This window comes from Leuciscus leuciscus (assembly GCF_965113295.1).
Source record: "Leuciscus leuciscus genome assembly, chromosome: 12".
In the NCBI taxonomy this organism is placed as follows: domain Eukaryota; kingdom Metazoa; phylum Chordata; class Actinopteri; order Cypriniformes; family Leuciscidae; genus Leuciscus; species Leuciscus leuciscus.
The window spans coordinates 16,560,718-16,587,413 of NC_138736.1; the positions used below are offsets into that span (position 1 = coordinate 16,560,718).

General features: G+C 36.1%; 1 protein-coding gene across 1 annotated transcript; it reads left to right on the top strand.

Annotated features, from left to right (window-relative positions):
• The first annotated feature begins 2,244 nt into the window (after nucleotides 1-2,244).
• Nucleotides 2,245-21,970, top strand: mc5ra (melanocortin 5a receptor). Its single transcript, XM_082186782.1, has 2 exons — nucleotides 2,245-2,583; nucleotides 18,608-21,970. The coding sequence occupies exon 2, from the start codon at nucleotides 18,680-18,682 to the stop codon at nucleotides 19,667-19,669; it is 990 nt and encodes a 329-aa protein (XP_082042908.1). The 5' UTR covers nucleotides 2,245-2,583; nucleotides 18,608-18,679; the 3' UTR covers nucleotides 19,670-21,970.
• Nucleotides 21,971-26,696: the final 4,726 nt, after the last annotated feature.

Below are 26,696 nucleotides of genomic sequence, written 5' to 3' on the forward strand. Positions count from 1 at the left end.
ATTCCCCCGTTAGCCGGAACCCCCATGAGTTCCGTAGCGTCCCTCACAACATTAGCTGTGTTATCCAAAGGTTACTATAGGGGGTGGAACAGCAGTAACTTCCCGGGTTTTAGCCCTATCTTCTTCGCCCCATAATGCTGCGAAAAAATTAGGAGGCTTTCTTCTGGGCACTGGAAGGTGGCAGTAATAGTGGCATGTTAGAGGATCCCATCAGTCGGTACAATCGACTAAGTCGAACGTTACCCGACTGAAAGGGAACATCTCAGTTACCAATGTAACTCTCGTTCCCTGAAGGCACTATTATACGATTTAGTCCCCTTGCCACTATTACTGGACCACCGCTGACCGGGTTCCGCTCGGCTTCTCAGCGGAAAAAATGAATGGTGGGTGCATCCACTTCCCTGTTATACCCGCGCTGCAGGGCAGGGCGTGGATTGCACACCTGCCAAAGCTCATTTGGCTTGATTTGTTTACTATAGCGAAGACATCTGGCTCCCTGGCGTGATCCCATCAGTTGGTACGATCGACTAAATCTCCGTTCCCTCCTTCAGGAAACGAGGGTTACATTGGTAACCGAGACGTTTCTGATGCAGAAAAGTTAGTTCATGCATTCATGACCTCTACACTAGATAATGCATTACTAACTCGTTGTCCTGCATCCTCAATAAACAAGCTACAATTAGTCCAAAATGCAGCTGCTAGAGTTCTTACTAGGCCAAGCAAATATGATCATATAACAACAATTTTATCATCTCTTTAAGTTCCATATCAATCACAAATTATTGCTACTGACCTAAAAGGCCCAAAATGGTTTAGCTCCTGTGTATTTAACTTAACTTCTATCGCCCTACAATCCATCACGCTCTTTAAGATCACAAAACTCTGGGCGATATCTAATTCCGCTAAAGGAGGGAAAGCGTTTTCATGTTTAGCCTCTAAACTCTGAAATAGCCTTCCCAATAATGTTCAGGGCTCAGACACACTCTCTCAGTTTAAATCTAGATTAAAGACACATCTCTTTAGCCAAACATTCACATAATGCATCTCATAACCTTATACTCCAGTTATATCAGATCAAATGCACATGATTATCTTTTATTATCAGCAGCTATGCTAATTATTTTCCATTTGCTTTTCTGTTTTATCTCGGGATGCCCATCCTGAGGTAACTAGAGAGTATATCCAGTTTGTATCCAGCCTCGTATGGAGACTTCAGATGTCCCAACACCTGTGAAAAGAGAATGCCAACTCCTGCGAGGACTTCAGATGAAGCAAGCTCTGAATCAACATGCACAAATGCAATTTATTTTCTGTATATCCTAATCAATTGTTAACAAACATGAATTCATTACTTCAATAATCTTATTGTTTCTGCCTTAAATAAATACATTGTTTAAATTAATACATTATTAGCTAAGTGTTTGATTTGTATGTACATTCCTGAAATTCATAACTTGGACACAGTCACCTCAACAGATCACTCTAAATTGTAAAAGACACATGAATTTTCTGTAAAGCTGCTTTGAAACGATATGTATTGTGAAAAGCGATACAAATAAATGTGAATTGAAATGTGAATTGAACAATACTGTCTGCAAGATAGGCCCCGCCCACCCAGGGGTAAACGAATAACTGTTTCCGATTCATTTGGGGAAAGTAAAGAGAAAATTATAATAGATTTGGCTGTTTTAGATACCTAAAAAAAAAGGTGATGTATTTTTGCCAGCAAATTGAATAAAATACATTTATTGCAGCAATTAAGCAACAAAGTCTACAGTAAGCTTTATATTTTTTTTTTTTTAAATTGATTTTATTACAGATAAAATAAGTTTAAAAAGGCTAAGAGGAAGAGAGAGAAATAATGCAAATGATTGTGTTGCCCCACTGAAATGCTGCAGACAGACCTTTGCATTTTGCCAGCTATATGTTGACTCCACAGTAATCTCAGTGACTGAATTGTTTGTATCCCCTGCAGTCTTCTTCAGCTTCTTTTATTCAACATGTTGGCAATAAAGAAAATTGTTTGGATTATTATTATTATTTCAACATTTTTATTTATAATTTTTTGCAGTTACATTTGGTGTCACAAATGGTATAAAAACTTGTTGATTATAGACTGATAAAACTGGATTTTTAAACAAGAATTAAAATGAATAATCTCAATTGACATTTATTCCTGCTTTTTATTATATATATATAATGCGTATATTTGCATTATACATATGCACAGGTTTAGACCTGTGTTTGGACAATAAATGATTATTATTATTTGTTATGTTGCAAGTATTCTGGTCTTACAATATGTAAAACACAGACTTTGAGTTTCACTGCAGTGTTTAATGAATCCTGGTTTGTGTTCATCGTGGTATGGGGTCTAGAGGAGCTTCAGAAGCTTTGGAGGTGGAGCTGTCGCTGTTACCCGATCCTATATATTTATCTGATGCAGCAGAGCCGCGTTCTTCATGGAGATCTTCAAACATCCTCCTCCAGCGCGAATAAACGGCTCTGGACTGAAATAAATGACAGTCTTTGAGATTCTTAGGGGTGATAAGATTCAGCACAGACAACTCCTTCTTCAAACAAGTGAGTCAATTGCTGAACTTCAGCTTTGTCATTTCTATCTAGCCTAAATGTGTCTGAGGTGCGCTACGTCCCAACAAAACTTATGCAACATTATTCTGACAAATATATTTTTCTTTCTTTCGTTGCACTGCGCTAAATATATTTACTCGCTCATTCGTTGTTTCTACAATGCCAGAAGCCTAAAGGCGCCACCATCTCGTTTGGATAGAGCACCGGTAGATGCTGAATAGCCTAATGTGTTTAGTTAGCTTCTAAATCATGTGAATTTTGCATGGCGGGTTTACTACATCAGACTGTAGCCTATTTCATCCATCCATTCATTTACTGAATAAGTGACAATGATAAGATCGATCATTAATTCGGCGCTGTCCACCAACTAGTGCTGAAATCTAATTAATGTTCATTCATCAGGATTCACCCTACAGCGCGTATAGTTTACTGTCATTTAATGACATAAAAGACTATTTGTAACTTTTCAAACGTGGAAAACCCTGAAAGCACAACATTATGTCCTATACATGTATCATAAGAAGGAACCCGGCTATCATGTTGTTGTAAATGTTGAATGTAGTAGTTTACTGTTGTAAATGATAACTCTCCAACATGTAACTAATATAGCTTACATAAAATATGCTGTAATTGAACTAAACTTGCATTTTCTGCTGTTTGTTTAGGGATGTTGTGTAAAGCTTATGAGCCGGATTGTTTTCATCTTGTTTTTTGGATTTAAGTGGGAAGTGTTGCTAAAATTGAGGGTGTTGCTTTAGTAAGTCACGGCGTGGCTGTGGATTACAGCTATCTCAAATAGCGAGCAGGCTTCTTAAAGCAACATGTCCGATGCGCAAATTACTCAATTTGATCGTTTTGTGGTGAATCGCTGGATCTATTGCAGTGGCTAAATTCGAAATTGGACACTCTTACTATGTCTTCCATTTAAGCCTGAAGTACAGTAGGACTATATGCAACTCTCATCTGGTTCTCCTCACTTTTCTACATTGTCCGCACTGAATGACCAATGACGTTCACAGATGACGTTCACAGAGTGCACGCTTAAACCTGCTTCTTCGTTAACTGGACTATAGGCTTACGATATTGATAAATACACAAACAAAACATGTAAATTGTCGAAAGACCTTATCAATACAGACTAAAACAGAAAACGAATCGCGATTTAGGCCTATCAATAGGCTAATTGTACCTGCACATTATGTACAAACTGTAGCATTGTTCATGGCGTTTAGAATCATTTAAATATTAATTATTCACTTGCTGATCTCGCTTCTCACCTCAGTAGCGGCTTTGGGGGAGTTGACGATTAAAGCATGAGTTAAACAAAACAACTGTTTTAAATGACAGAGCTAAATCGATTGCACTGTTTGCGAGTAAATCAGTGAAGTGACATTCAGTTTAAAATCATTCAGGATTAAACTAGGCCTATATAGGCTTAGGTATACACACTTTATTTTGTACAAGGTGTCCTTGTTAAAGCGTTATTATACAATAAGTAGTAGGCCTATTAATTAACATCTAAAGGGTTAGGGTTAGGAGTAGTGTTTAGGGTTAGTTGCTCGATTATGTAGGCCTATATTACTGTTTTGACTGTAGTAAGTACATGTAAGATGTGTAAAATAATGCGTTACCTAATTGTTTTTACAAAAAAAAATGTACGGCCAGATGCTACGAACGAACATTGTACAATGTAACTTAGCCATATAGTTCCTTAAATTATGAAAAAAATGGCAATGAAAGTACTCTACACTAAAAACTTTGAGTGTAAAAGGTGACTTGCTGGAACCATAATTTTACTAAATATTTCAGTACAAAAATTACTGCCCTGGGAATTCTGGGCTGATTTGAACTGCTGAATTGGCTTATTATATATATATATATATATATATATATATTTCAATTGATATTGACACAACAATGATCTCCCACTTGTCATTTTTTTGTGCTAAAAGACAGCATTTTTGGCTATAGGTGCGATCTGAGTCAGTTCCGCTATGTGTGTGTTTCTGTGTATATCTGTTCTATTTATGTTTTTTGTTGTTGATGTTGTTGTATTGTATTTATAAGTAGTGCATAAATAGATTTTTAGAATGTGAGATTTGCTGACTTGGAAAGCACCTCTGATGCCTAAAATGCAAGTAGGCAGATCAATAGGTTTTGGGACACATCCAGCGCTAGGCATTGCAGAGCGTGTTTGTGATTGAGTCAGAGCTGCGTGGGTGTGTGTGTGCATGGATCATGCCACGTCTCTCTCTGCGTGTGTGTGTGTGTGTGTGTGTGTGTGTGTGTGTGTGTGTGTGTGTGCCCACTGCAGTGGTGCATGGACACAAAACCACAGCAGGAACATAAGTCTTGACTGAAGGTCAAAAGGATCCTCTGAGATTATTTAATAGAAAAAGCAATAAACACACACGTAGCCTAAGTTGTTTATTTGGCGTGGGGTTTAAATCCACAGGCCTGGCTCAGACACTCCCTGCTTTAATAAGCCCTGGGGTATGAACACAGATCCCAGAAAAGTCTACAGATGACTGCATCAGAACGCTGATAAATGCCACACTTCATTTAAAGACTTTGTTTTCCCTCAGTGTTGTGTAAGAAAAATGGCCAGAATTTGTGTCCCTGACATTTTTAGGAGGATTGTGAGATGCTCAATTTATTACCAAATAGCAAATATATAGCACATTGCTGAAAATGTAGCTTGTGCAATTCCATCTATTATTTTATACATTATTTCAGTAAATAAATGTTGGATTAGTGCATTTAATTTTCTCTATTGTAAAATCTTTTGACAAAATTTTTTCAAAAACTATAAGTCAGTACAATGACTTGTTACATTGCATCTTTTCTTGTTCTTCAAAACCAATATACAGAGGAGACCGGGGCTAGTTATCACACTTTTTGCCATGCTGAATTTGTTTAGTTGTGAAAGTACTGTTTGTGTAAAGGCACATGCATTATGTGTCTTGATAAGTCTTGCCAACAGTAACAGTGACAAAAACTATCTAACTAAAACTAGTAAAAACATTTTTACTATTATTGACCAGGGGATATCTAAATTGTCATAATGGAACATGCCATTAAACAGTCTTTTTTTTTTTTTTTTTTGGCTTTCTGTCCACACTGAGACGCCTTTTTTGTCAACGAAGACGGAGCTTTTTGAAAATGTTCTCCAGTGGATAAATTTGAAAAAGCCGTTTTCATGTTGTAGTGTGTGAAAACGGAGGTATTCGAATACGATGACACATGTTGGCTCTGTGTCTATGATTGACAAATCTCTGGTTATACTGGCATTGTTGTCCCTGCTATTTACTTTCATAGTGTTTTCATAAATGTTCCTTTGTAGAACCTTCATTTATGGAATTCCAAAGCTGCCAAAATAAATGAATAAATAAATACCTAAATAAATATACAAAGAAATGTAAAATACATAAATAAATGAGCATTTATACATTTATTTCCTTATGTATTATTGCATATTTATTTCCACATTTATTTATATATTTATTAATGTATATATGTATTTATGTCTACATTTATTTACATAAAATTTCCATTTATTTATTTCTACATTTATTTATTTTAACATTTATTTATTTCTACATTTATTTATTTTAACATTTATTTATTTCTACATTTATTTATTTCCACATTTATTTATACATGTATTTGTCTGTATGGTAATGAGGGGGCGTGTTTTACCTCAGACATAGCAATCGAGCTCAGAGTGGCAGTGCTGAAGCTTTGAGGCCAAAGTGACACCTTGTGGTGTGACCGTACAAATTCTACAAAGTGGCTTATTCGTACGAATTCATACGACCTGACTCGTACGAATTAGTACGATTTTTGCAAAATCGTACATATTTTACGAATTGACCAATTCGTATGAATTCATACGAATGACCTACCCCTGACCCCGCCCCTAAACCTACCCATCACGTGGGTTTAGACAAATCGTACAAATTCGTACGAGTGAGGTCGTACGAATTAGTACGAATTAGCCAACTTTTTATCATTCGTACGAATTCGTACGAATTGGTCGTGAGATAGCGTTGCGTGACCACACAAAACGCAAGAGGTTTGTGGTTTGTGGACATGCCATTGCAAGTCACACAGGGAATGAATGACTTAGAGATGGGCAATATGGCCAAAATCTTATATCGCGGTTTAAGTCATTTAATATCACCCAGAATGTATGTATATTGGTTGACCATATAAACTCTTTATTCTGTACATGGCCGTAAAACAGTAAATGCGCTGGGTGTGGCTGCTAAGAGCTTGCGTTTATTGTCGATGAGACTTGCAGACCAGCTCAGAATGCGGAGAGAAGTCAATGCAAGCATATTGATTCATTCGTTTGAAACGTGACTGCAAATAGTTCACGTTTGCGTTTCCTAATATTGCACGCACAACATGTGACAGTTCAAATGCTTAAAATACAACGCATATTTCAAAGATGCTGCTCTTAGATACTGATTAATCACACGTCTAAATCTAGGCTAAATCCTTAATTGTAATTATTCTGTTTTCAATCAAACAAAAGGTGCTCATGTAAATCCAGTTGGTGAAACACGCATCTCATGCCATGCTATGTCTGAGGTAAAATGCCCCCTCATTACCATACAGACCAAGAAATCTATAAATAAATAAATGTGAAAATAAATAAAGTGTCACCTTCCTAAAATAATTGCCCAAGTAATTTTTTCAGGTTTCTCAGAAAACACAAAAAACAGAACCTAACTTCAGAGGTTGAGTAGATTTTCGTTCTTCTTGATGCAGCTGATGCCATCTTGAAAAGCTTCTAAAATTGCCTAAGTCTCATTGTCTTTTGACTTAGGCAAAATAAAAGGGCCTAAGTCACACTCTTGACATAGGCCATTATACTACAGGGGTAGAATTACATGATCTGTTCAACTGACTTATGCAAAAAAAAAAAAATTTTGTCAAAAAATGACGTTGGCAATTATTTTAGGAAGGTGACGAAATGTAGACATAAATGCATACATAAATAAAAGTGGAAATAAATACATTTAGGCTATAAAAAAAAAAATATATATAAATGTGAAAAAATGCCATTTTACATAAATAAGGACATACAAGTATACATTTCTTTTGTATATTTATTTACGTATTTATATATGCTTTTTTTCCTTTTCTTATTTACATAGCATATTTATTTATCTATTTATTTATTTATTATTTTGCCAGCTTTGAAATTTCAAACTACATTCCTGCAAAGATGACAGAAAATTTACTAGCAATTTCTGTCCTGCGGCAAAACATGATGACAATTGCATTTTAGACCATACGATTTTGAGTGCAACCTGGATGCAACAGTGAGTGGTGGGATATTTTGCTAATAAAATGTTTGTGCCAAAAGAATAGCACAATAACTTTATTATGTCTGCTCTCTTGGTATCATCTCGTGAGCTTTTATTACGTTTTACGCACGCACATTAAGACGATTTAAGCGTTTTCAGATGTTTCAGTGTGGATGTAGTGTGGATGAGCAACTTTGAGAAAACACTAGTGTGGAAAGGGAGTGTTTTGAAATGAAATCGCCATTTTCAAATGAATCCAGAATCAGATTAATGTAGACGTAGATGTGCCTTAAGTATACTTTTAAAAAGTGCACTTTGTAATAACATCTACATTTTTTTTTCATTATGACATTTCAAATCATTATGTTTTTATAATCTTTTTTGTGCTGAATTGTAGCGTTATTCAGTTTAATTTAAAGTTAATATATTTTAAATGTACTAAATTGCAACTTCATCATTACAAATATGTAATTACAAATATATTTAATTAAATTACATTCAAGTTTCCATAAAAAAGACATTCGGCAGTACACTTTAACCATATTCCAGTGATTAATTAATTATGAAATTACACAAAGATGTACTAAATAATTATATTCTATATGAGACAGAAAAGTACTCTGAAATTCAGCTAATTGCATTTAGCATGAATTTGAACTATAATACACTTTTAATTAACTGTAATTAAGGGTCCAAATTAAGGGTTTGCACTTATAAAATATAAATATTATATATAAATATAAATATTATATATATACTTATTTCTTTAAGTGGTCTTTTTAAAAAAGATTGCTATAATGTCTTCTTTTTTTACAGGTGGAACAAATTCAAATATAACACAGTCATTTTAGTTTGGAAAATACAGTCCAGATTTTTTTTTAATATAGTTAAATTGTAAAATATATGATTTTATACACACATGGACTGATGACTAAACAAGACACACCTGAAAGCAATCAAAACAATGAACCAAAGGAACCACATGACAAGATCACATGAGGGAAACACAAAGATCACATGAAGGGAAGACGAAATCACAAAACATGAACATTAACCATAACCTAGAACAGACATGACATCAGTGTTTTCAGATGTTGTGGCCCAACTCTGAAATCAAGTTTTCAGAAAACAGTTTAGTGAAAATAGTCTCTTGAATGTTTCTGTGTTTTACTTGCATTTCTTAGAAATAGCAGCATAACAGCAGCTATTTGTCTATTCCTGTTGCATGTTATTTGAAATTCAAGTGCGACTTGAAGGTGTATGTATTGAAGTTTCCATCAAAAACTCATGAGCACACCTTAAAGTGTTTTGGATAGAAATGTACCTTGATTACCTTTTTTTTTTTTTTATGCTTGTTCTAAAGACTTTCTGTAGAACATATGTGTGATCCATCCATTCTATATGTCTGGCTTTTCCCTTTCTGTATTCAACAGCAAAACCAGAGGGGTTAAGGATTGTGAAAAGAAACAAGACATCGGTTCATTATCCAACCACCCAGAAACGTGGTCTCAGCGTTATTAGATTGGAGGAGCACTTGGTGTTCCCTTCATCTTTTAATCATGAAGTGTCACACCAGAACATTTTGAAGCTCTCTTTAGAAAGCAAGCTGCTCTTATGGTTATCAACAACAAAAGACAACAGAAAGTAAATGCATTCATTATGAAATATTCTAAGGTTTCATCTAACAAACAAACAAACATTGATCTCAAACAAGCTCAGAGTTTATGGCACCAGCACACCACAAGAATGAGGCATTAAATGTGAGGAGATCTCTGTGCTTTCATAACATGATGATCTGAAACCGATGACGCACAGAACGGTTATTATACTGTAGCTTCTCATATGACACATTCATGTACGTTGAGGTTAATTCAAGGTGAGACTGATAATGTTATCAAGCTAAAATAATTTAGCGGGAGCGGGAAAGCCTAAAACGCATGCTGAGGTTATGTTGTTTCTGTTCCATATGTGACCCTGGACCACAAAACCAGTCACATGGGTCAATTTCTGAAATTGAGATTTATATATTATCTGAAAGCTGTATAAATAAGCTTTCCATTGATGTATGGTTTGTTAGGATAGGACAATATTTGGCAGAGATACAACTACTTGAAAATCTGGAATCTGAAGGTGCAAAAAAAAATTCAACATTGAGAAAATCGCCTTTAAAGTTCTACACTTATGTTGGCGATTGTGCTGCATTCACTCACTAAAATAAATGTTTTATATATTTACGGTAGGAAATTTACTAAATATCTTCATGGAACATGATCTTTACTTAATATCCTAATGATTTTTGGCATAAAAGAAAAATCGATAATTTTGACCCATATAATGTATTATTGGCTGTTGCCACAAATATACCCGTGCGACATGTGACTGGTTTTGTGATCCAGGGTCACATATGTGAGTGACATTAGTTTTGCTATGTTTCATAGAAGATTTGCTGTAGCTTGTAACAGGACAGTCATTGTTTGTCTGGAGCTGTGCTGGTGACTACAACAAACTCCTGCATGTATACTCTTGTTGTGTACTGTATGCTCATTAGCTTCAGCTATAAATGCACCAGCTATGCATTGATTGTTTGTGCATTTTGGGGGTCAGAGCAATGAAGGGAAGGGTGTGTTTGTTTGGGTTGATTTCAAATATCAACTGTTTCTCAAAAATCACATTCTGCACCTTTAAGATCTGAAGTACACTTAAGTGCATAACCAATACAATTATTAAGCCCACTTCTTAATATAAAAATGTCAGGAAAAGTTTTATAAATGCTTTATTTCAATCCTTTTAGGCTCCATTTGAACTTTTAATTAGCATGTAAGTGCCTGAGCTTAAAAAGACTCAGAGTTCAAATTCCAACCACAACAGGAGTGGCCCAGAGGATGCTTCTTTAACCACACATCATAAAAAATGTGCATAAATAAAACTAAAGAAAAAAAAAAACTTCAGTGTTTGTCTACTTTGGAGGTCGTATCAGTGTTCTCCAGCTGGTGACTCATCCTCCAGCGCACTGCAGACAGCACGATCTCTGCCGTTGTCAGAAGAAATGTGTGTTACAAGCTTTCTTAGAAGAAGGTTAATGTTTCATCCTTGAGAACAGGCCATGTGAACATAAAAGGAATCAGTCTCTGAATTTCATTCATTGCATGAGAAATTGTACAATACTGGCTGATCAATTGCAGTCTTTCTGTGGCGTCCCAGAGGCCCAACGCCTCCATGAATTAGATGTGCTTCATACGTAGAGCAGAACAAACCAATTGGATCCCTGCAAAATAATGTTTGTGTGAATGAATGAAATATTTTCCTTTCATAGGAACTAATGAGGATCTTAATTAATGCGGGATGAGTTTAAATGCAGATGATGTCCCTCAGGTGTACGAGAGAGAGAGAGAGAGAGAGAGAGAGAGAGAGAGACTTTCTACTCATCTGTACTAAATATATCAATGTAAGAGAAACTTTTCTGCCCAGATTTGAAACATTGATTCCATCATTCATTGAACTTAGCGATACTGAGAAAATGCCTTTCATACTTGGAGAAGATGATAGCACAGCTGCACTAGCTGCAAAATATGTGTTAGCCATTCACAATGTCAGAGACAGTTTACTCTCTAGAGAGACCCGCTTTATTTATTCATTTATTAAGATGGATTGTATTTATTTATTCACAATGCTACATATGGCACGATCTATACATATATGTTTTGTTTGTTTGTTTTAGTATTTATACATAATATGTTAATGGTTTGGCAACATTGTGATACAGTCATGCTTATAAAGCTCATTTGAAATTTAAAATTGAGAGAGAGAGAGAGAGAGAGAGAGAGAGAGAGAGAGAGAGAGAGAGAGAGAGAGAGAGAGAAGAGAGAGAGAGAGAGAGAGAGAGAGAGAGAGAGAAACGGGGGAGATCAGGAGTGAATAGAATATATGTTTGCTGTCAAAACACTCCTTTCTAATGAGGAGCCCGAAATTCTCTACTATTTTAAAATTCTCACCAGGATGCAAGGCAAAATTTAGGGCAAAATATTTATACACCCATTTAAATAACTGCATTACACTTTCACCTTCTTTCCGTGGTGTTTTTCTTTTTTAAGTTTCTGTGCAAATTCGCTTTTATGGATTTTAACTTTTGGTTTTATTTAGTTATTTATGTTTAAAACAGTGGTTCTCAAACGATATATGCAGAAAAATACTAAAACTATTTTAAAGTTATTTAATATTTGAATATTTAAGTTGTCTTTACATTTTTCTATTTCCATGTTTTATTTACAGTTTTAAGATTGTGTGTCTAATAATGAAAGTCTAATGCTTAACCTACATGTAAGGTGCAATGAACAATTAACTGGATACACCTGTGTTCAAGCTAACGTTGTCTTAACAACATAAAAGCAGCACAGAAACCGCTTCTGAAGTGCTAGTATATAAAAATAGGACCTTTCTACTTTTTGATGCAGCACAGTGGTGCCATTATTTATATACAATCAGAGTTTCAGCAAGAAATGTATCATACCAATAATATTTGTCCGTCTTGTTGATTCTGGTGCGTATGAGCACAGTGTGTGACGTTGTTGAGGTTTCTTCTGAAACTTTAGTGGAGATAAATGTGAGACCACCAGTTTCTCTAGCTAAGGAGAAAAATCTGAGCACAGTGTGTGATGTTGTTGAGATCTCTTCGAGTTTTAGAATTTTTGTCTTTGGAGACAAGTGTGAGAAGCAGGAGACTCAAGTAAAGTCTCCATTTGATGTTAAAGTAACCTAATTTTTGTCTAGGAGAAACATTTGAGATGTTAAAGAGATCTCATTTTTGATGTTTCCTTCTTCTGGGAAATGCTCTTCAAGGGCACACTTTTCCACTCTGTATTTAGTAGTGCTTCAGATAAATCTAAGCAAACTACTTTTTTTGAACAAACATAAATCATTTTGCTAATCAGCAAATTGATCTACACATAGCCAACATAGGTTTAGAGTTTGTTTTTCCATAATAGAGGGAGTAGGGTTGTCCAATGGGTTAAAAAAATAAAAACACAAAAGCAGGGAAATCCATTTATCTTAAATGTGAAAAAGATTTATTTGACAACTAAATGTACAATATAAATGTGGCCTGAGGAATAGATGCTATCTATGCTTATCTCCATTCAGTGAATCTCTAATTTGACTGGTTTCTTCTACCATTCTAAAAAAACATTTTGTTATCTAGCCAAGATAATGATTTCCCCAAATTAAAGCATTTCTTTGAGAACTAGAGGATGTCATCGCTTGCACAATAAAGTTGTGCATTTTTGTGCTAATATACACAACTAATTTCCAAATGTATGATTTTTAAGGTAATGAATTTTGCTAGAATATAACATAGATATGTTAAATCTAAATGAAATTTAATAACATGGTAGCATGCTCCAGTGCTTCTTTTTAAGGGGTCAAGATTTTGTTTCCTCTACAGTCTAGGGGATTTAAAGAAAGACGTAAACATCTCCATTAGTTTAGGACCAGTGTTGCGGAAAGTTACCATTTTTTATAAAAGTAAAAACATTTTTTGTTTGTTTGTTGTAAAGTACTTACATTTGACAGATGAAATACTTAATCTGTCTTTGTGCAAGTGAGACGAGTAAATGCATGCTCACATTTAGTCTAGAACCACAATAACATATGTTTACACAGATTTCTCTCAACATCAGGACATATAGGAAAGTGTCAGTCAATAAATGGGAAAACACAGCAACTGCGTTACTTACAAAAAAATGTAACTCAGATATTTTGTTGTAAATTCAAAAGTAATCTGTTACTTTACTTGTTACTTGAAAACAGTAATCTGGTTATGCCAGACGCATTACTTGTGCATTACCCCCAACACTGTTTAGGACCACACAAAAAGACTAAAACAAGTTAATTTAAACACTCATGCTTTGTTGAACAAACTTAATAGATCCTATTAAGTTCATGTGTTAGAAAATAACTAAAAACAACATGTTATAGACAATTAAGCTCCACTCTTCAGCAAAATGGTAACAACAAAAACTTAGAAACTCTTCTATTGTTTTTACCAATTTAAGTGGATTTAACAATGAAATGAAGTTGCAACAAAGTGTTCAAAGCACTAAATGTTCAAAATAAAGCACTACACACTATAACACAACAATAACACTAGAGAAGGGTGCTATGGCTGTGTTCTGAAGCTGAAGCTCTGGAATATGGAAAAGACAGTAAGGAAGCCACTGCATCATGACTGAATCATGGTTCAAACTAAAATTAATATTTGAGCTTTGGATCTACAGTATGTATATAGGTCCTTGCATAAATGGGAGTTGGTGGGCTTTGCTTTTATCAATGATGGCACATTTTTTGGGGAAAAAAATGCATTAAATCCTTTGAAATGTCAGATCTCGATATTACAGTGTTTGCACCAGGCTAGAATCTATCCCAGATTTTCTTTTTATTTGCCAACTGGGATCTGCGGGGATTTCTATTTCATTATTATTATTTTTTATGTGACATTGTTAAAGTTTGCAATGGAAGTATTCACACAGAAACATTTCATTTTATTTGACACTATTTTACAGTTGTGAAATGTCGGCAAGTTAGCATTTTAATTACCTCTGCCTCAACTTTGAAAATGTGTCAGATGTCCATTAGATTAGAATAAATTAAAATTACATTATGCCATATGCATTATAACTAGCTTTCAACAACCAAACCTGTTGAAAGGCTTACCGTCAGCAAGACAGACATGGATCAACATCCTCTCCCTCTGATTGCAAGGGTACTTAATGAATAAACCTCCAGGAACAAGTCTTGTCATAATCACATTCATTATGAACATGCATTTAATTCAATGTTTAGTCATCTATTAAAATGAAATGAGCTACTTTGCACAATGAAGATGTTACAAGATGTACCGGGGGAAATGTTTGGTGGACTGAAACACTGTTGCTGTCTCTCACTCAATCAAGTTCACCCAAGTTTATTGATGCCATGAGCGTGAGTCACCATTGCAGTGCATTTTGCAGATGGCCTTAGTTAGGATATAGTCTTTAAAATATAACACGGTTATACACCATATTCTTTAATTGAATGTATTGTTCTAAGCCTTTTTAGGTTGCTTTAGTATGCTGTTGGCTGTGCTGGGTGGTTGCTTATCACCTCCTCATAGATGTGTGTCCCATATTTGTCAATGTAAATCTATGGGATTTGTGCCTATTTTCACCTCACCTCAACAAGCCACATAACACACACACACACACACACACACACACACACACACACACACACGCGCGCGCACACACACACACACACACACACATATCCGTGACATTCGTGATATTGTAATAATATCAAATGAAACATTTTACTTTAAAGTAAATCACAAGTCATTAGAAATAAGCAAAGACCTGTAAAACGAGTTTATCATTTCAGTATTTCTGTGTCCAACCCTGAACACTCATTATTTTCTGCTCTCCCACCATCAGCCCATCATTACAGTCATTTGAGTAAGTTGTAAAACTGTGTAGTTCTTACTTTCTTGTTTTCTAAAGCTCTTTAGTCTGTCCAAGCAATGACTCATTTGCCGTACAGTTATCAGCAGATAGTAGATGACTTCTGGCACGCACATTCAGCTAGAAGACCCTTCATCCAGACACCTGACCGATGATCACCAGTAGGCACAATAAATCTTCTCTTTTACAGGAAGAGTAATTCACTGATACATTACTTGCAGGGCTGTTTTTATGAACAATGGGCTTGTTTCAAAAGCCTACTGGCCATCTGTCACGAAACAGATGATCATATGCTTTTGAGGATGTGTTTAGTGCTTAGATTTCATGTTGTGCAGTAGCTTGAAGACCTTGGAGCATGATTATGTTTTTTTCTACCTTTTAAAGTGTTATCTCAGAGAATAAAGCGAGAGATGATGAATTAGTGCAAGGCAAGAATTCATAACCCATAATAAGGTATCCTCTGGGTCTGGTTTTGAAAGGTCTGGTTATTTAAAAGGCCATATTTAGTCAATAGCTTCTGTTACTAGACACATGCATGCTTTTTGTTTTTCATCCTGAATGGATCCCTATTCTTTGTCATTTGCTCTTTAGTGAGGTTTGCTAAGGTAAGCTTCACTACTTTTATAAATTATATTTAAGTTTAAGGATATAAACAAACCCCTCTAACCACTCCATTAACTAACACTCAATTTTGAAAGTCGTGATGCATTCAAGACTTGAAAGTAAATGCCCACTGCTATGATTGGGTAACAGTTTTGCATATCAAAATAAGTAAGCACCTTATTATTTGAAAAAGGATGACTTACAGTGTAAACAGAATTTATGAATGAATGTACCATTGTTTGTTACATTATCGTTTTTATAGGCCATTCATCATTTTCGATAAAGTGAAAAACGTATATATTGTCATTTGCAGTGTCGTGTTTTAAATAAAATGAAACGTGTTTTAATATCTTACTTAGGTTTCCTTGCGTTCATCGGAGGGGCAGGAACTCACATTGTTAAGCTCAAAGTATATTTTTATAGCACAGCAACTCCATTCACTTTGTCGTGCTTAACAAGTCAACAATGAATCTGTAAAGTTGAAAATTGCTTTGATTAACACCATATCAGTAGTGTTCACTTTTATTCTGAATGACTTTTTTGCCACATGTGGTCTTGATGTATAGTACTATGCATTACCGAAACCTGTGGACGAGTGTTGACTTGAGTCTGCTTTCTGAACTTATACAATCTGACTGATATTCCTCCCAGCCCATTTAAACAAGTTTTTTTTTTATTTCGATAGGGCGATTATGTAAAAAACTTGGGAGTATACTTGGATAATTCTCTTAAGTTTGATATACTGTACATGTCAGTTTTGTGGTCCATCAAAATCTAGTTTCTTTCATATAAGAGCACTTGCAAAAGTGAAGACTTTTTTTGTCCCTTAAGAACTTTGAGATGGCTATTCAATATAAATGTTGGTCCTCTTTCCCAATTTGTAAAACCTTGTGCAAAAAACTTGGGAATATACTGTACTTGGATAGTGCTCTTAACTTTGATATACAGGTCAGTTCTGTGGTCACATCTAGTTTCTTCCATCTAAGAGCACTAGCAAAGGTGAAGACTTTTTTGTCCTTTAAGAAATTTGAGAGGGCCCTTTTTACTTCAAGGCTTGACTACTGCAACTCACTCTACATAGGAATTAGTCAGGCTACTCTTTCTAGGCTACAAGTGGTACAAAATGCAGATTTTATGTTTTCCATAGCTTTTAATCAATGATGCAGTGCCTATTTTGTCTGGTTATTGTTTGTTGTGTGCCAATCTGTATTTAGTTTTGTATTCTATGTACAGCGCATTGGTCAGCAGTTGTTGTTTTAAATTGTGCTCTATAACTAAAGTGACATTGACATGCCTATTACTTGTTAATTCTACAGGCGCGTAGGGTTTCTTTACAAAGTGACATCGCCAACTACTGGCCTGCCATGTGTGTTTTTAGTCGTTTTCGTGTATCCGTATGAACAGGGATCATTTTGACAAGGTTGTCGTCTGTTTGCGAAAAATAGCAAAAGAAAAACTTTAAACCCTGACAGAGTGATCAGGGCCCCGACATGATGTGGACATAAGTAAATAATTAGACACAAAATACTAATTTGAGTTGAAATATTTGATTACCTCATTGAATGCAAAGCTTCTGTGAAGAAATACAGCTCAAAGCAAGCAGCTTAGAGCCTAGAACAAGAAGAACGAGTTCAAACAAAATAGACATTAAGGGATAATATAGTCATATCACATATTACGCAGCTTTTCACCACATCAATAATTTCAGGGACATGAAACATTGATTTGAGAAGAAACTGTTTCTAAAATCTTACCTGTTTATTATCTTAGAATCCACTACAGTGTAAAAAACAATAATTCTAGCAACAATAATACCATATACCTAATACTGAACAGTGGCGTGCATAGACCTCCTCAGGGGCAGGGGTGGAAAGACCAAAAAGAAACATTTATTTATTAAATAAATCACCTGTATTTAAAGCAGTACCCGTCTGTCTGTTGTGTTTTTAAATATTTTAATGACTTCCTCACAATTAATTGGAATATCTCGCTCATTGGAGAGCAGCAGTAGGTCAGAGAGCCTCTCTTCATTACAAATGAAAAGACGTTTAATCTTAGTTAAAATTAATTTCAGCATTTACTAAAACCGAAGTTGTATTTGTTAACATTAGTTAATGCACTGACTGTGACATAACATGAACAAACAATTAAAAGTTGTAGGCTATTATTATTAACAAAGATTAATAAATAGGCCTACAGTAGCCTAACAAATGTTTTGCTCATGATTAGTTAATGTTAGTTAATATGAATAATAAACAAATGAACCTTATTGTAAAGTGTACTATGAAATCAAAGATATAAATTCCTTACAATTTAGAGTTGGAGATGGACTTAACATTTCCTTTTCCTTAACATTCCCCCCCCCCCCCCCCCCCAAAAAAATATTATTGTTAGTGGCAATGGTGTATAAGTGTATTGTTATTTATTATAATATTTATTATTATTATTATTATTATTTACATTTATCAGAGAGGGGCACAATACATTTTGAGACAAAAGAGCCATGTAATTTAGGTTCTTCAAGGAACCATCGATGCCAATAAATAAATTATAATTTTAAGAGTTAACTCTTCCTAGATTAATCATTATTTGTTTAATTTTGTGCAGGTTAAAGATGCCCTACCCACCATCACAGTGACTCCAAGAAAAGTCTACAACATTCCCATTCAGTTCCTCAAGATGAACACTTCAGAGACCACCACTCTTTCCCTCTGGGCCATCCATGTCAATTCCAGTCCTGTTTCGTACCTCCTCAATGTTACCGAGACCTCATCCCATGCCAAGCCAAAAGCATGCGAGCAGCTCAACATCGCCACTGAGGTGTTCCTCATCCTTGGCATTGTCAGTCTACTGGAAAACATCCTGGTCATCTGCGCTATAGTGAAAAACAAAAACCTACACTCGCCCATGTATTTCTTTGTCTGCAGCCTGGCCGTGGCCGACATGTTGGTGAGCGTCTCCAACGCCTGGGAGACCATAGTCATCTACTTGCTCACTAACCGCCAGTTGGTGGTGGAGGACCATTTCATCAGACAGATGGACAACGTTTTTGACTCTATGATCTGCATCTCTGTGGTAGCGTCCATGTGTAGTCTTCTAGCTATTGCTGTTGATCGCTACGTCACGATTTTCTACGCTCTACGATACCACAACATCATGACGGTTCGCCGGGCCGCGCTCATCATTGGGGGGATTTGGACCTTCTGCACCGGCTGTGGAATAGTCTTCATAATCTATTCTGACAACACGTCCGTCATCGTGTGTTTGGTCTCCATGTTCTTCATCATGCTAGCACTCATGGCCTCTCTTTACAGCCACATGTTCATGCTGGCGCGTTCTCATGTCAAACGCATTGCCGCCCTGCCGGGCTACAACTCCATCCACCAGAGAGCCAGCATGAAGGCGGCCGTCACACTGACCATTCTTCTCGGGATCTTCATCGTCTGCTGGGCTCCATTCTTTCTCCACCTCATCCTTATGATCTCCTGCCCCAGAAACCTCTACTGCATGTGCTTCATGTCTCATTTCAACATGTACCTCATCCTCATCATGTGCAACTCTGTCATCGACCCACTCATTTACGCTTTCAGGAGTCAGGAAATGCGGAAAACGCTTAAGGAAATCATCTGCTGCTATAGCCTGAGGAACATTTTTGGAATGTCAAGGTAGCGTCAAACCAAAAAAAATATAGGTGGATTGTCATTTCACAAGAAGAAATCTTTCGATTCATAAAGTCTGAGAGCAAAATGTGCCAACCCCCTGTTGATCTAGATGAAAAATAAGATTTTTGTGATGATGTATACCATCTACTTACTCCTCATCCTCTATAATGCAAACACTCAGAAATTGAAACTTGAAAAAAGCTGGAATGTTAATTAACTCTTCAGGGCACAAAGATGCAAAATAGAATATCTAATGAGACAATTTTTGATATTATAAATATATATAGATGTTGTAATATTGTTGGAGAATTAAGGAGGCCTTAGTTCTATGGAACAATATAATCCTCGATGAACAATGTGATTTAATAACACAGTCTCTAGGGGCACGGAGGAGCTCTTGATCAAAGCCTATGGGAAAAACAAGTGCAATCATTTGTCAAATTAACAATGCAAAACAAAGCCTGTCTAGACATTAATGTTGTATAGGTCAAATTAAAATGTAATATAGCATGCAGTTTACATTGTTGCATGTGCTCTGTGGTTGGCAGTGAAGGTGAGAAAGAACGAGCAACACTATTGATTCCTAAGATGAAATTCAATGACAAAACTGCTACAACAGACTACAATTTTTAAAAACATGGCACAAATTATACACACATTAATACATAACATAAAGTACATAAAATAAAAGAATGGAACCAGACTGACTGTGACAAAAGTAGATTCACAGTCCTTGAAATCTTAAGTAGACATTTTTCGAACAGCATGACAAAGAGGATGACAACATTTTTGGTATCATGTCACTAACACATTTTTCAGAGTCTTTAAAGGCATCAGGAGTTTTGTAATTGTTGTATTTGAATAGAAATTATTTACATATGCCTGTATCATAATGTGTGTATATCTATAGCTGCAAAAACAAAATCAAAAATATATTATGACTTATGCTGTATATTAACTCATACAATAAAACAACAGAGAAAACAAGTTTTACCTAATTAAAATAAGTATTGCAACTTCTAAAATAAAAAGCTTAAATAAATATTTCTGACTTGTCCTTACAATTGCATTTGTGGATATGTTGGCAATTTACATATTATTGTAAGCACGAACATGTACTTGAATTTGGGGGTCTGCATTTATTGTCATTTGAAGCATTTACCACTGCTCCTTTAAATGTAATGACATTAAATTCTATGGCTTTTTTATTTCTTGTATTTGTTATACAATTTCAGGGTGAGAATCAATGTTTGTCATCATGCTGCTTACTGTCTGCAGTCACTGCATAAGTTAATCATTTTGAAATTATAGGGCTAAAAGTGTTTTGTTGGTTTTTCTTCAGTTAATATTTCCCATGGGGGGTATTTTTAATAATAAAGTGCTACATTGATTATAAAACATAAAACAATTAGCAAAACAGCAAAACAGCAAAAAAAAGTTAAATATAATATACAAAATTATGAAAATATAAAACACAACTCTTCCTAATAAAATGACAACTTCGTTTGTTACTCATCAGTTATTATCAGAAATATTACCTCTATTTAAAAGGGTTTTAAATGAGATGTTATAGAGCTAAACAGTGTTATACAGGTATTTTGACTCAAAACCTTAAAGGTACTAAGATATAGTCCCTGTGACAAATAATAGCCCTGTTTCCCCTATGGTTAAAACACTTATCCAACAGCTTACATTTGAAGTATATGCAATCTAAATGTAAATCTGTTCATGCTATGTAAATTCTATGAAACGTTTACATTATATATAATTTGCAGTAGGACTCGTGTAGTAGGCTAGTTGATTCTTGTCTTGTATTGACTTCTAATGGAGCCAGAATTTAAAAGTGTAAGTAGGTAATTGCTCAGACTGTGCAAATATGTTCCGTTAGGTTGTTTGTCAGCTTGATTTTTACCAATTTACTATCCACTTCTCTTCACTTTGGTTCAAAGTGGTTCAGTTCATTTCAGTTCAAATCACCGTCCAGTCACTCAAGCATAATGTCAACCCTCCTTACATGTGCTCATGATGGTAATAATAGAATGTGCCTTCAATGTGTTTTGTGCTGTCAAAATGACCCGGAGGTCGTCTGATCTGTCCTCTCGGTCTCTCTGTGGTACATTAACTGCTCAGGTGCTCAGGTTTGCTGGCTCTCCATGACAGTGTATCTCTAAACCCTTCACTGTTTCAACAGAAAACAACTTGAATCCCACTCACAAAATAATTTGTGGTTACCTGGAGTGGTTTCACATACACAGACAGTTATTAGACAATTATCATTAATTCCAATCATCCAAAGTGCCACTCACTAGTACAGATATATATATATATATATATATATATATATATTAGTTATTTAGATTTGAGTGAACTGCAGTAATGCTCCTCACTGTGATAAATGTTCTGTGCATCTGTGTTATGCTGTACAATCTCTTATTTTCATGTATTTCGATGCATGTATAATTAAAATATAAGAATAAAGTTCATTCTTGTGACCATTTTTCATTGTTACATGTTTTTTGCATCAATTTACAATATTAAAATAATAATAATAATTTGCATAACAAAGTACATGTGTATAAAGTAATCATGTAGTCTCATTTCTGTCATGACAACTCTTGGAGTGTTTGGCTTGGTAATGGATATGACAATGTTGCTATATTTGGGTTAACAGATGACATCCCATTTTTCTAGAAGCACATTTGTGAGGTCAAGCACTGATGTGGGACGAGAAGGCCAGGCTCGCAGTCTCCGCTCTAATACATCCCAAAGGTGTTCTATCAGGTTGAGGTCAGGACTCTGTGCAGGCCAGTCAAGTTCCTCCACACCAAACTCGCTCATCCATGTCTTTATGGACCTTGCTTTGTGCACTGGTGCGCAGTCATGTTGGAACAGGAAGGGGCCATCCCCAAACTGTTCCCACAAAGTTGGGAGCATGAAATTGTCCAAAATGTCTTGGTATGCAGAAGCATTAACCCCTTCGCACGTACGTTCTAAATATTCAGACTGGCAGCCTGGCGTGAGTTTTTTTTCCTGCGACCGTTATTATCATAGACATAATAATACATAGTACGTATGTAATAATAGGTATAATAATAATACCTCAACGGCGCTGCCATATTGCGGAGGGCAACTTTCCCATAACTACAAAACCACAACGGGAATTGAGAAAAATGCCTGCTTCATGTGCTGCTTGGGGCTGAAGCCTACAAATCGCCGGACAATTGAAAACAGGTCTCTGGGAATTACCTTTCACAAGTGAGACTGAACATTTGTTTCTGGTTGTATTTGGTCATTATTTAATCAGTAATAGTAACGTTAGTTGGCCAGCGGAGTCAGTCAGACTAAAATAGCTAGCGATAAATAAATTATTGTGTGACAGTGACAGAATGTCCATTTTTAGACATACGCCCAATGCATAGTAAGCCATACTCAGGGTATTTTTTTTATTTTATTTTTTTTAAACAAATAATGCATTATAACGTAGGGCAATAGTATTTAATAGTGCATTGAATGTTGCCACAGGCTTGTATAAAAGTATACAGTGATCCAGTGGGAAAATTAAACCCATTCATTTTTATATCTTATGTTTTAAATAAATTTTTAGTTTAAGTTTTATGATTTTTTTGTATGTTTTTTGTCATTTTAATAATTTTTGTATATATATATATATATATATATATATATATATATATATATTAGTGCTGTCAAATCGATTAATAGTGAATTATTGTTGTTATAATATTATACCACTTGCAATTACCAATCTATTATAGTTATGTTGTTAAATGGCTGCACTATTCACTAGTCACTATTTAAGTTATTATTTTTTATTGTCTTTATTCTGTAATTGATATTTCATATGGTATTGCTATTATTATAGTATTATACATAAACTATATGCTATTATCAATATATTATTATTATATTATTCGATGAAAATGCGATGAATGCCATATTTTAGAAGTTAAAAACTTTTATTAAAGTTGTGTCTCAAATTAGAACAAAGGCGAGCGTGAGGTAACGGTGATGTCAGCTCTACATCACTTGTCAGTGGGAAAAAAAGACTTGCAATGCATGACAGTTACAATCTTTTTTTATGCAAAATATTTACAAACTTGTTAACTACATCGTTAAATATATGTAAAAAGCCTTGCAATGCATGACAGTTACAATCTTTTTTTATGCAAAATATTTACAAACTTGTTAACTACATCGTTAAATATATGTATGGGAACTCGTAATGTGGTTTTAATACTTAAAAAAAAAAAAAAGACAATCTATGTTAGTTGATCGGTAAGTTATTATGGGCTATGGGCGCCGCCATTATTTGTTTACAACACTGATGGAGTCGGACTCGGAGCCTGCTGGATTTGCAACATGCAAGATCATCCATGTCTCCTGAAATATATGACAGTAAGTGGGTGTCAAACTGGGAGCAGAACAGAGTAAGATTTAGAGTTATCTACACTATGGGCCCTATTTTAACGATCTGAAACGCAAGTGTCAAAGCGCAAAGCGCAAGTAACTTTGTGGGCGGGTCTCGGCGCTGTTGCTATTTTCCCGGCGGGATAAATGACTCTTGCGCCAGGCGCAAATCTAAAATGGGTTGGTCTGAAGTAGCTTCATTATTCATAGGTGTGGTTTGGGCGTAACGTGAAATAAACCAATCAGAGCGTCATCTCACATTCCCTTTAAGAGCAGATGCGCTTTTTCCATAGCGGATTGCTATTGTAACGGCGGATTTGCCAGGCGCGCGCCAGCAGCGGTTCACAGCCAAGGAGAGCAACGCTCTCGTCACGGCCGTAAAAGAGAGAAGTTACATTGAAATGGAGAAACCCACCCAAATTAACTTCGGTTAATTTGGGTAAATGTGTAAGCTAGATGTATGCTTTTATAATAAATTGTTTATCTATCTATCTATCTATCTATCTATCTATCTATCTATCTATCTATCTATCTATCTATCTATCTATCTATCTATCTATCTATCTATCTATCTATCATCTATCTATCTATCTATCTATCTATCTATCTATCTATCTATCATAATAATGTATGATTTGCAAAAATGAAAACTGCTGCTTCTGTGTAGATGAGAGAATCAAAGTGCGCGTTGTGCACACGCTACATTGATTATGGCCAAGCATGCGCCCTTAAAATAGCCTATGAATAACATGCGCAACGCGCCACTGACTTTAAACTATTTTTTCCTGGTTAGTGGCGCAATTGTTTTCTAAACCTGCAAAATAGCAAGAAGGAACGTTTGCGCCGGAACACGCCTCCTCTTTGCGCTGAACCGCCCCCGGGAGCGCAAGTGTATTTCTTAGTTAACCGACGTGCTTCTGTGGAGGGAAAAGTCCGCTTTGCGCGGGTGCAAAATAGGAATGATACATGCGTCGGTGTACAAAGTCACTTGCGCTGGGTGCAAGATAGGGCCCAATGTGTGTTCGACTCGAATAAAATAATATTACATAATGTGTAAAAGGTTATCTTGCTGTCATAGATATTAGTGTGCAATAACAAACTGTATTTAGTTTTTACTAGTATTTTTGTTGTTGTGTAATGTAATTTAAAATGTATGAAACCTAAAAAACACACGTGACTCACTGAAAGTTATAATCACACTGGTGTGATCGTATGCTCCAGGGACCAGCCAAGACTGATCACACCGGTGTGATCATACACATCAAAGCGTTAAGAGTTCCTTTCACTGGAACTAAGGGGCCAAGCCCAACCCCTGAAAAACAACCCCACACCATAATCCCCCCTCCACCAAACTTTACACTTGGCAAAATGCAGTCAGGCAAGTACCGTTCTCCTTGCGATGTGTCACTCCAGAGTACACGTCTCCTCTGCTCTAGAGTCCAGTGGCGGTGTGCTTTACACCACTGCATCCGATGCTTTGCATTGCACTTGGTGATGCGGCCATGGAAACCCATTCCATGAAGCTCTCTACACACTGTTCTTGAGCTAATCTGAAGGCCACACAAAGTCTGGATGTCTGTAGCTATTGACTATGCGACTTCTGTGCACTGTGCGCCTCAGCATGCGGTGACCCCGCTCTGTGATTTTACGTGGCCTACCACATCGTGGCTGAGTTGCTGTTGTTCTCAATTGCTTCCACTTTGTTGTAATACCACTAACAGTTGACCGTGGAATATTTAGTGAAGAAATTTCAAGAACTGACTTATTGCACAGTTGGCAACCTATCACTGTACCACACTTGAATTCGCTGAGCTCATGAGAGCGACCCATTCTTTCACAAATGTTTGTAGAAGCAGTCTGCATGCCTAGGTGCTTGATTTTATACAACTGTGGCCATGGAAGTGATTGGAACACCTGAATCCAATGATTTGGAGGGGTGTCCCAATACTTTTGACAATATAGTGAATATGCTATGCTGCTCTGGTTTTTGTTGCTGCAGAGCAAGTATGGGACTTGCTACTGCCAATACATACACGACAGAGAGTTTACTGTGAGTAAAAAAGCATGCTGCTGCTGTTCAAAATAGCATACATGATTTACTTGTAGCATATCTACACAGGTGGAGCTGGGAAAGGTGGAGGGTTTCTGAAAGCGCAATGCAACTTCTCCAGAAAATGCTGACCAGTATTTGAAGATTGAGCAGCAAGCTCATTGGCTACTGATACAGCAGGAACCAATCAGCTGTGCCCTATAGAAAATGATGTGATTGCAGATTGAGTTAAGGACCTATCAGCCTGCTGTCACACTCACAGAAGGGAACAGACAGATGGTAAGGTGAAATGGTTTATTCAAGTAAAAGCAGAGTGATGGGACAACAGCGGGAACCAGACGATGGTGGAAGGATGGTGACTTGATGACAGGTGATGAAGACTGAAGTGGAAACTCTGTGCAGGTGAAGGATGAACACGATGACTGGAGATCTGGATTGGGATGACAGGCAAGAGACAGACGGAAGACAGGACAATCTTGGGTGAGTGTTCAGATAAGGAGTCTGACCGTTTACGTAGCAGTAACATTGACGATACCAGACACTGATGTGAGGGTGATGC

What these genes read in the sequence shown, in the direction of transcription:
- mc5ra (XM_082186782.1), top strand. Translation starts at nt 18,680, where the DNA reads ATGAACACTTCAGAGACCACCACTCTTTCCCTCTGGGCCATCCATGTC.